This window comes from Lipotes vexillifer, unplaced genomic scaffold (assembly GCF_000442215.2).
Source record: "Lipotes vexillifer unplaced genomic scaffold, Lipotes_vexillifer_v1.1 scaffold672, whole genome shotgun sequence".
NCBI classification, from domain to species: domain Eukaryota; kingdom Metazoa; phylum Chordata; class Mammalia; order Artiodactyla; family Lipotidae; genus Lipotes; species Lipotes vexillifer.
This window is the reverse complement of record NW_006787454.1, coordinates 152,115-164,190: the sequence shown is the minus strand read 5'-3', so window position 1 is coordinate 164,190 and position 12,076 is coordinate 152,115. Positions and strand designations below refer to the sequence as shown.

General features: G+C 35.5%; 1 protein-coding gene across 1 annotated transcript in view; it reads right to left on the bottom strand.

The window, feature by feature from the left end:
- Positions 1–12,076, bottom strand: part of LOC103071031 (coiled-coil domain-containing protein 170-like) — a 55,243-nt gene that overhangs the window by 12,532 nt on the left and 30,635 nt on the right. Inside the window, exons 5-7 of the mRNA XM_007460073.1 lie at positions 5,760–5,886; positions 3,732–4,046; positions 2,641–2,783 (exon numbers count right to left, since the gene is read on the bottom strand). Of these exons, the coding sequence (XP_007460135.1) occupies positions 2,641–2,783; positions 3,732–4,046; positions 5,760–5,886 (585 nt within the window). The remainder of the gene's footprint in view (positions 1–2,640; positions 2,784–3,731; positions 4,047–5,759; positions 5,887–12,076) is intronic.

Genomic DNA, 12,076 nt, shown 5'->3' with positions numbered 1-12,076 from the left:
TTTTTTGCGGTATGTGGGTCTCTCACTGTTGTGGCCTCTCCCGTTGCAGAGCACAGGCTCCGGACGCGCAGGCTCAATGGCCATGGCTCATGGGCGCAGCCGCTCCGCGGCATGTGGGATCTTCCCAGACCGGGGCACGAACCCGTGTCCCCTGCATCGGCAGGCGGACTCTCAACCACTGTGCCACCAGGGAAGCCCTAGAATGAGATTTTTAACACAATACCACTTATGCAAATTTAAAATACATGCACAAAAATTACATTTAAAGAAACACATATAAACAAAGAAATACACATTAAACATATTAGATTGATTTCCTTTTGGGGAGGCAATGGACAAGATCCAAGGAAAGAATAAATAAATAAGAGAGAGACCTTCCATGGCCCAAATTAATGCATTAAAAACCGTGGACTTTGATTAACTCAACCTTCTGTATCTGAGGTCCAATTGTGAGGAGTGGGGAGGCAAGGGAAACCAAGTGGTCAACAGCATTAAAAAAGAAAGTTACTCAACCTTACTAGTAGTAAGGTAAATGTAAAAACTGTACCATTTTAACCTAACTCGCACAAACACGCACTCTAAAAGGATGACAGCATCCAATGCTGGCTAGGATGTGAAGAGGAAACACTCATGTATTGCTATTTGGAAAGTGAACTCCTGCCTTTTGCAAGGTAGTGTTCTGGCAATGGCTATTAAACTTTAAAATTCTCAGGATATTCTCTGGCAATCCAGTGGTTAGGACTCAAAGCTCTCACTGCCGGGGCTCCAGGTTCGATACCTGGTTGGGGAACTAAAATCCCACAAGCCATGTGGCGCAGCCAAAGAAAAAATTTAAAAAGAAAATACTCATACACTGTGATCCTCTATTTCCACATTTAGAACTCAATCCCATAGTGGGAGGAAGCACCAGTGTGGAAAGATATATGTATAGACATACTTATTTCAGCATTATTTGTAGTGGCATAAAAAGTGGAAATAAGAGAAGGACCATCAATAATTCTTAATAGGGAATTGGTTGAATAAATAAGTTATATACACAGTATGGAATACCGTACAGCTGTTAAGGGAATAAGTTAAATCTATATCTTTTGACCTAAGGAAAGACCATGAGGTACCTACTTCTTACCAAGTAAGAAGAGTATTTTGACTGGTACAGTCCCAGTTTTGTAAAAATACCAACAGCTACATATATATATTCATATATTTCCATAATCATTGCAATAGTTGTAAAAGATATAGACACATTCGTTACCAACATGAAATAGGCAGAAAGGGGGTTAGAGATTATTATTGTTTCCTTCAAACCTTTTAACATGGTTTCAAGGGTTGCGGAAAACATGCGCTATTTGTATATTCTTAAAATTTAATATAGTATTTTAAAAATTTTCATGGAAATGAATCATCATCAATTACATATTCAAGAGCAGAGGTAGAAGCTGGATTCATCTTTGGACTCTGTGGAGTACATTTTCGATACCACTTCACCAGGTGCTAGAAGTTTTAAAAAACCAAGTGATCAGGATTTCCCTGGTGGTGCAGTGGTTAAGAATCCGCCTGCCAATGCAGGGGACACGGGTTCGATCCCTGATCCAGGAAGATCCCACAAGCCACGAAGCAACTAAGCCTGTGCCCCACAACTACTGAGCCTCCACTCTAGGGCCTGCGAGACACAACTACTGAGCCCATGTGGTACGACTACTGAAGCCCGTGCGCCTACATCTCGTGTGCCACAACTACTGAAGCCTGTGCGCCTAGATCCCGTGCTCCGCAACAAGAGAAGACACTGCAATGAGAAGCCCGCGCACCACAATGAAGGCCTGCTCGCCGCAACTAGAGACAGCCCACGTGCAACAATGAAGACCCAATGCAGCCAAAAATAAAATTAAAAAAAAAATTTTTTAATGTTCTATATTAAAACAAAACCTCAGTGATCAAAATATATTGGATCAATGAATGAATTAATGGAATAAGAGACTAAATGAGTGAGTAGTGAGTGAGTAAGTTTATGCTTTGGGGCACAGTAATTATAGAAATAGTATAATATAGGTATGGGTATGACAAGCAATTCTGTGAAGAGGTAGTGAAATAGAATCAAAATCTCCCGAAAATCATCCTACCTATTCCCATTCCACTTTTAGGTTTGATCTTTTCCTTATAGATGCAGAGAAGCACAAAATAGAGAAGGAAATTGTCTACAAGGTAATTATTGAGGAATTTCACCAACAGCCCCTTCCCAATGCCCATCATATCTAGCTGACACAGTACACCTGAAATTCCTCCTTTAGAGAGTCATTCCTTTGAGCTCCTTTCCCTCTAACCCTCTTTTAAAAGTACATTAAGAAATATGTTAACAATGCTTACAATAAATATCAAATATATACAGCAGAGAAATGGGAGATATGGAGTAAGGAAAGGCTTTTTGATACAATCAGAACGTTCAAAAGTTTGTAGCAAAATTTCCTCCCTTTCCTAATATTAAGAAAACTACAAATAGCATTAACAGCTTTGAACATTAGATAGTATAATAAAAGATGATTATTTTCATTGTCAAAGAAATGCCTTATACTTCAGGAAATTCTTACTTTGTTCGTGTCCAAGTCTAATCTCCCTGGAAAAAGATCATTAATAGCAATTTTTCCTTCCAGACGTTTCAAGGGTCTTTTTTGTTCCTTATACTTTTCCTCGGTGTCAGATGATTCTCCAGCAGTTTCTTCACAGTGATGATACTGCTTCTCCAATTGCTTAGTGAGCATCTGAACTTCCTGCTGGTGGCCTTCAGCTCTCTGCAGGGAAAAAAAATAGATAAAACATCCTGATGGTCCATGATTTGTATTTTTCAAAACTATTTGCAAGTTCTACTTATATTGACATTGTAGTAACATTAAGTTACTAAAATAGATGAAAGGGGAAGACATTTAAAAAGATTTGACATGTATAAGCTAGTTTTTAAAAAAGAAACAGAAAGGTTTGATATATAAAAATAAGACATTTTAGTGAGTACTGAGAAATAAAACTGTATAATGAATTTTAAGAGAGCAGAGCGTAAAAAATTTGTAACTGTACAATAAACAGACTACTGTATAGTAGGTTTTACTAACACATTGAATTTAAGCAATACCTATTTTCATCTGAATTTTAGGGTGAAGAGTCATGAAATTTTACTAAAATGATTTGGACATAACAAGGAGATATATCCACTTAAACTTGCTGGATCAATCTTTCGATAGACTTGACCAGTAAATTCAAACAAATGACTCTGACAATAATTTATTTTACTACACTGACTGAACTGACCAGTGTTTGATCATGATGGAAACATTATCCTCACCACACCACTATTTTTAAGCTAGCATTCATTGAGCTTACTGAACTGAAGCATTTATCATGTATTAATCCATTTAATCCTTACAACCATTCTGTGGGACAGGAACTAAACCTACCCCAACCCTACCCCCACTCCTGCTAAAATTTACAAATGAAACTGAGGCACAGAGAGCAAAAGTAACCTGCCCAAGAGCACACACTTGCTAATGGCAGAGCTGGGATTCATACCAGGCCTCTTGGCTCTTAACAAACACACTATACTGCCTCTACTGTGGTAATGGACATCCTCTTCCCTTTTATCACTGTAGTAATAAAAATAAACTCAGAGCCACAGAGTTTACTAAATCGGCTAACATCAAAACCCACACCTTAAAACTAATTTGAAAGAGTAACTCATCTGTCAATACACTTATGGACTTCCAAGATTGCTCATTTGCATCAGTCTCCTGAACGCTCTCTTTCACACCTTCCTCTGTGGCTGGTATGGGTTCAACACTGTTGCTGGGAAGAGTAGACAACTGACTGAGGAATTTCTGATAGAGGGATGGCACCGTTTTAGTTTCCCAGCTGAATGAATACGGAGGTCTGTCTAACTCAGGTAATTGTTTTTCCTTATGGATCAAATATTGTTGACATTTATCCCAAATTTTCTGTCCATCTTTTGGTCCTTCAGAGTGAAAAATGTTGTCTCTCTCAAAGTTCTTAACCAGGATAGCTTCATCCTTGTCGTAAATATGCCGACACACATGTTAAACTTCCCATATGGAATTTAATACTGAGACATCTACTTCCCTCCTTTTGAAATATAAGTATAGTCATAATACAAAGCTTCAGGAGAAAAGGCTCTCAATAGAAATAAAGAGTTACAGAGTCATAAAAGAGACAAGGACATACTCAACAGGGTAAACTAGAACATCAAGAGGTATTAAAATATTATGTGGAGGCAGGTGGGGAGGGCAAAAAAAAAAGATGTTATAGAGAAACTACTTTGAGAACATAGGAAATTTAGCTTAGAGAAGCAGCCAACCGAACTGCTCCAGTTTATGGAGGAACTGTTTACAGAGTATTTTGAGCTAATAAATGTAGGAATAATGATAGAATTTTAAAACTCAGCATTTTACTTCTCCTAACAAAATAACTGATTCAGGCAAGGATTGTCAATGAATGCTAAGACTATTAAGTGAAAAGCTGGCAGGGAAATGGATATTTTCATAACGACTTAATTATGATTATAGAACATCATTTAATAGTAACAGCTTTGATAATGTAAAAGCATAAATAACTCACATTTCTTTCCCCCAGCCTTTCCCTTTTAAGCACCCTGCTTCCACTGTAAATAGGAAAAAAATAAAAGATAATGCTTGTACTTCTCCATCCCCCGACTTCTCCCAGGAATATTCTGCCTTTATAAATTCGAGTCTTCTTTTCACCTCTTGCCACCTTCTATTCTGAAAACTGTAACAAGTTTAGTTTCTGGGCTTTTCGTCATGTGAAACTGGGAAATAGAAGGGGAGCTAGAGTTGTTGAAGTAATGATGGGTTTGTCTCACTAAAAGCCCAGAAAAAAGAGGTAGAATAAAAGAGCAGTGGAAGAAAAGGTCAGAGCTACATGGACTCCGATGTGGGAGAGGTTTTCGGAGATGTGACAGATAAGTCAGAGAAGTCAAAAACATGGAAAGTGTTACTGTGAATTACTTGAAAGAGGTGATTAAAAATTGGAATTACTTTAAACTCTGAAAGTAGTTGCTGAATTTTTTTAAGTAGAACTCCTCACATTAAGGGGATCATGATGGGCCTTATTTTACATTCAGAATATATAATAAACAGTTTGGGTCCATGGATTTCAAAATAAACTTTTACCACTTCCTTGAGAGTAGTCCATCTCCCATCCTCCTCCAACATTCTTCCATAAAACTTCCATTCATCCTGTGAATTGCTGCCTACTAGGGACCAGGATAACCTCTTCCTTCTAAACCCAACTCATGCCATAATTCTAGATTTCAATGTCCAGTGTAGATGATCCACCAGTTTAGTTTTGTGACTCCTGTGCTTCAGTTTCAATGACTTTCACCTACACCCCTATTCAATCCTTACACCCAACTCCAAAAACCCAGATGTTGTCAGCAGCAGGAACTAACCCATACCAGAAATTTAAAACTTGAATATTTCACTCTCTAACCACCACCTCCTCCCATTTCTCTCAAAGCTCCATTCCCTCTAAACTTTTCTTTAGTATCACAGAGACCTTCAGATCTGCCTTCCACTTTTTCTCCATACCTCAGAAGCTCTTCCAGTCTGCCACGCTGTACTGCTTCCTTTTATCCTCCATAAGAAGAGGACCAATAAACCACTCAACATTTGCCAATTATCATCTGGAGTAACACAAGGTAATAAAAAATCCTGTTTCTTCAAAAATCAATCAAAATTTGTTCTCACCTTCATCATGAAACTGTCTTCTTGTTCTTTCATACTCATATAAGGGGTGAATCTGTTAACACCTGCTAACTTTTTCTCCAAAAGGTCTACTTTTCGCTCTGCTTTTTTTCTTTCAATCAGATGTACTCTGTGTAAGATATTGGCAGGTAACGGTATCTTGAAACCAATTTTCAAATTTCAATTAAAATAATAAAAAGAAATATCCCCCATTTAAAGTATATTAAACATGTGTATCAAGTAAAAATGTATTTCTTATGAAAAGAGCTGTGCAGTTACCCAACTATTTCTAGGGAGAGACAAGAAATGGTAGAGAAATGAAGAGAAAAACAATCCAGTGTTAAGTACTGTAGTCGTTCCCCTGGGGGAGGTCAATTTTGAAACCATCCTTTTCAAGAGGAAATTTGAGTATGAATATCTGTCTGCTACTATGGTAATATTGTGATGATCAGGAGGTTCCACATGTGTACAAGCACAGTGGGCCTCTGTATTCGAGGGTTCCACATCCATGGATTCAACCAACAATGAATTGAAAATATTCACAAAGATTCTTTTCAGAAGGTTCCAAAAAGCAAAACTTAAAGTTGCTTCACACCAGCAACCATTTACATAGCATTTACATAGTATTAGGCATTAGAAGTAATCTAGAGATGATTTAAAGTACACAGGAGATGTGCATAGGTTATGTGCAAATACTATACTATTTTATATAAGGGATTTAGCATCTGCAGATTTTGGTACCCTCAGGGGTCCTGGAACGATCTCCTGTAGACACTGAGGGACAAGGGATGAGGGAGAAATGTACTCCCATTTTAGTAACACTTGCATGGGTTCTTCAACTGAATCCCTGAATGGGGTTGCATGAGGGGTAAAGGAATTAGAAATAATAATACAGCAATAGAGAATAGAATATGTAAAAACTTGTTTTATTATCAAGTATACAAACAGTTAATTATTTGGTTCTTGTTTTGATTAACCATTGGTAGGTATTGGTAACATTTTCTACCTTGAGGTTAGGTTAAAGTTTCAGTCCATCTTCCATGCTTTTTATGTTCTCTTCTATCTAAGATTTGCATCCTACAGAATTAGTGAATTTGAGTCAGATCAAAGAAACTATCTGAATTATCTAAGGAGAAAATTTTAATTAAAAAAATTATATTAGAAACATGTAGGTCACACTCAAAATGTCTAACACCTGCAACTGTAGTTTAGAATGAGAGTAGACACAGAATGGGACAGAAACAATATTTAAAAAATAATAATTCCCAAGAATTTTCGAAACCTGATGAAAGACATCAATTGATAGATTCAGTAAGTTCTGCAAATCCTAAGCAGGATAGATACAAATAAATAAATAAATAAATAAACAAATAAATAAATAAAAGGGACATTTTATAATAATAAAAGTGACAATTCAACAGAAAATATAGACATCCTATATTAGAATGCAAATAGTTTCAAAATACATAAAGCAAAAGTTGAACTAAAAGTGAGAGGCACAAATCCACAATCATAATTGGAGATTTCAACATACCTCTTTCAGTAACCAATAGAACAAAAGCAAAATGTACTGGGTCTGAAAATTTATTCCCAACTGCACTAAATGCAAAGAGAGGACAGCTAAAGGGGCTGAGGACCAGATACGACCTAAGAACAATCCTTTGTCCCAAGTTTCCTCCAGAGTTCACTCCATAGGAACAGCTTCCAATTCTCTTCCTCTTCAACATGAACATAAATATGAAAAAAGAAAAGTGTACAGTATGCCACATAGCCATCTTCCTTGTTGGCATCAAAGACAAAACAAAAAGTCCAGAGTGACTCACTCTACAGCCATATTAAAAATTGTGCTGAAGAGTCTGCAATGTTTGGTCAGCTGTTAGGAGTTAAACTATAGACCAACTTCAGATGGTAGCTTATCACTGAGAAGATAATTATTGGAATGATGAATTTCTTTTAAACAGTTCTTCAGATGAACTTCTTCTTTTTTCATACACTGTAGAACCCTGTTGCTAGCCTTTAATTTTAATAATTTCTCAGCCTGAGTAAAGGTTTGTTTTATCACTTAGTTTTAAGATCCTATATAGTTTCTTTTTAAAAGAGATTTTGGAAATGCAAGACCCAGAAGAAACTTCAACCTATTCATTGAGGCAATATATACTAACTAAAGTAGAATAGAAACAGCTTCACAACTGAATACATGTTCACATCTGAATACAATAGCTTTTCATATTGTATGACTTACTTAAATATTATTCATATTATAAGAGGGAAAATTAATCACTTTGTTTCTCCTCCTATCAACCAAGGGCACATGATCAAATATCTCCTCTGTTTGTAAACCAATTAAGTAACCACGGGTCTAAGAATAACGCATTGTATAAAGGACAAAACCACACAATCATCCCAATAAATGCAGAAAAATCATCTGACAAAATCCAACACATTTTAATGATAAAAACACTCAACAAACGTAGAAGCGAATTTCCTCAACCTGATAAAGGACATCTACAAAAAACCCATAGCTAAAAACATACTTAATGGTAAAAGACTCAACCCACCCCCCCCACCACCTAAGATCAAGAACAAAAGAAGGATGTCTGTTTCTCACGACTTTCTTTCAACACTGCACTGGAAGTTTGAGTCAAGGCAATAGACAAGAAAAATAACTTAAAAGCATCCAGATTAGAAAGGAAGAAGTAATACCTCAACATAATAAAGGCTGTATATAACAAACCCACAGCTACACACAACATCATACTCAGTGGTGAAAAGCTGAAAGCATTCCTTCTAAGATCAGGAACAAGATTAGTATGCCCACTCTTGCCACTTTTATTCAACATAGGTTTGGAAGCCCTAGGCACAGAAATCAGAGAAGATAAAGAAATAAAAGGAATCCAAATTCAAAAGGAAGAAATAAAACTGTCACTGTTTGCAGATGACATGATACTATACATATAAAATCCTAAAAACACCACCAGAAAACTACTAGAGCTCATCAATGAATTTGGTAAAGATGAAAGATAAAAATTAAAATAAAGAAATCTGTTGCATTTCTATACACTAAACTATCAGAGAAATTAAAGAAACAATCCCATTACCACCACATTAAAAAGAAAAAAATTCCTAGAAATAAACCTATCAAAAATTATGAGAAGACACCGATGAAAGAAATTGAAGACAACAAAACAGATGGAAAGATATCCCGTGTTCTTGGATCAAAAGCATTAATATTATTTAACATGAGCATACTAACCAAGGCAGTCTACAGATTCAATGCAATCTCTATCAAATTACCAACTGCATTATTCACAGAACTAGAACAAATAATTTTAAAATTTGTATGTAAACACAAAAGACCCTGAATAGCCAAAACGATCTTGAGAAAGAAGAACAAAGCTGGAGGAATCATGTGCCCTGACTTCAAATGAACTACAAAGCTACAGTAATCCAAACAGTATGGTACTGGCACAAAAACAGACATGTAGACCAATGGAATAGGATAGCAAGCCCAGAAATAAACCCATGCACTTATGGTCTATTAATCTACTACAAAGGAGGAAAGAATATACAATGGAGAAAAGACAGTCTCTTCAACAAGTGGTGCTGGGAAAACTGGACAGCTACAGGTAAAAGAATGAAATTAGAACATCCTCTAATACCATATATAAAAATAAACTCAAAATGGATTGAAGACCTAAATGTAACACCAGATACCATAAAATTCCTAGAGGAAAACATAGGCAGAATGCTCTTTGTCATAATCACAGCAATAATTTTTTGGATGGGTCTCCTACAGTAATGGAAATAAAAGCAAAAATAAGCAAATGGTACCTAATTAAACTTAAAACCTTTTGCACAACAAAGGAAACCATAAACAAAACGAAAAGACAACCTACAGATTGGAAAAAAGTATTTGCAAATGATGTGACCAACAAGGGTTTAATTTCCAAAATATACAAACAGCTCATATAGCTCAATATCAAAAAAACAAAAAACCCAATTTAAAAAAATGGGCAGAAGACCTAAATAGACATTTCTCCAAAGAAGACATACAGATGGCCAAAAGGCACATGAAAAGGTGCTCAATATCTCTAATTATTAGAGAAATGCAAACCAAAACTACAGTGAGGTATCACCTCTCACAGGTTAGAATGGCCATCATCAAAAAGTCTACAAATTATAAATGCTGGAGAGGGTGTGGAGAAAAAGGAACCCTCCTACACTGTGGGAACGTAAATGGGTGCAGCCACTATGGAGAACAGTATGGAGGCTCTTTAAAAAACTGAAAATAAAGTTACCATATGATCCAGCAATCCCAGTCCTGGGCATATATCTGGAAAAGATGAAAACTCTAATTGGAAGAGATACATGCACCCTAATGTTCATAGCAGCACTATTTACAATAGCCAGGACATGGACAACTTAAACGTCCATTGACAGATGAATGGATAAAGAAGATGTGGTATATATATACAGTGGAATATTACTCAGCCATAAAAAAGAATGAAATAATGCCATTTGCAGCAACATGGATGGCCATAGAGATTATCATGCCAAGTGAAGTAAGTCAGAAAGAGAAAGACAAATGCCATATGATATCACTTATATGTGGAATCTAAAAAAAATGATACAAATGAACTTATTTAAAAAACTCACAGCCATAGAAAACAAACTTATGGTTACCAAAGGGTGGAGGAGGGGGGATTAATTATGAGTTTGGGATTAACTGATGCACACCACTGTATATAAAATATACAACAAGGACCTACTGTATAGTACAGGGAACTATAGTAATATTTTGTAATAACCTATATGGGAAAAGAATCTGAAAAAGAATATATATATATACCTATATCTATATATCACTTTGCTGTACACCTGAAACTAATACAACATTGTAAATCAACTATACTTCAATAAATAAGTAAATAGAAAGGGAGGAGTAAATCTCTTTGCCAATAACATGGTCTTGTATAGAGAAAATCTTATGGAATACACACACAAACACACACACACAGGAAAACCTATAGGAGCTAATAAACAAGTTCAGCAAGGTTAGCAGGACACAAGATTGATACAGAAAAATACACTATATTTCTATTCTCTGAAAATGGACAATCCAAAAACAAAATTAGGAAACAGTTCTCTTTCCAATGCATAAATAAGAATAAAATACTTAGAAATGAAGAAATAAATTTAACAAAAAAAAGTAAGACATTCACTAAAAACTGCAAAATATTTTGAAAGAAATTAAAGACCTAAATAAATAGAAAGATGCCCCATATTCATGGATTAAAGACTTAATATGACAGTATTCCCCAAATTGATCTACAGATTCAACACAATCCCTATCAAAATCTCAGCTCCCTTTTTTACAGAAACCAACAAGCCAATCTTAAAATTCATATAGAAAAGTAAGGGACCCAGAGTAGCCAAAACAGTCTTGAAAAAAAAAAGAAAAAGTTTGAGGACTTACATTTCAAAACTTACTACAAAGCTACAGTAATTAGGACAGTGTGGTACTGGTATGAGAATAGACATATAGACCAGTGAAATAGAATTGAGAATCCAGAATTAAATGAATACGTTTATGGTCAATTGATTTTTTTTGCAAAATTGTCAAGACAACTCAATGGGAGAAAGAATAATCTTTTCAACATGTGGTGCTGGGACAACAAGTGGATCTTCATATGAAAAAGAATGAATTTGACTACTATATATAAAATAGATAACTAATAAGGACTTACTGTATAGCACAGGGAACTCTACTCAATACTCCGTAATGACCTATATGGGAAAAAAATCTAAAAAAGTGTGTATATGTATAACTGATTCACTTCACTGTACAGCAGAAACTAATGCAACATTGTAAATCAACTATACTCCAATAAAAATTTTTTTAAAAAAAGAATGAATTGGAACCCCCTAACTCACACCTATAGAAAAATTAGTCAAAATGCATAAATTGTACCAATGTTTTCTTAGGTTAGTCTCCCATGGCAATAAAAATAAAAGCAAAAATAAACAAATGGGACCTGATCAAACTTACAGGCTTTCATACAGCAAAGGACACCATAAACAAAATGAAAAGACAACCTACAGAATGGGAGAAAATATTTGTAAATGATGCGACCGACAAGGGCTTAATTTACAAAATATACAAACAGCTCACAGAACTCAACAACAAAAAAAGAAACAATCCAATCGAAAAATGGGCAGAAGACCTAAATAGACATCTCTCCAAAGAAGACATATAGATGGCCAAAAAGCACATGAAAATATGCTTAACATCACTAATTATTAGAGAAATGCAAATCAAA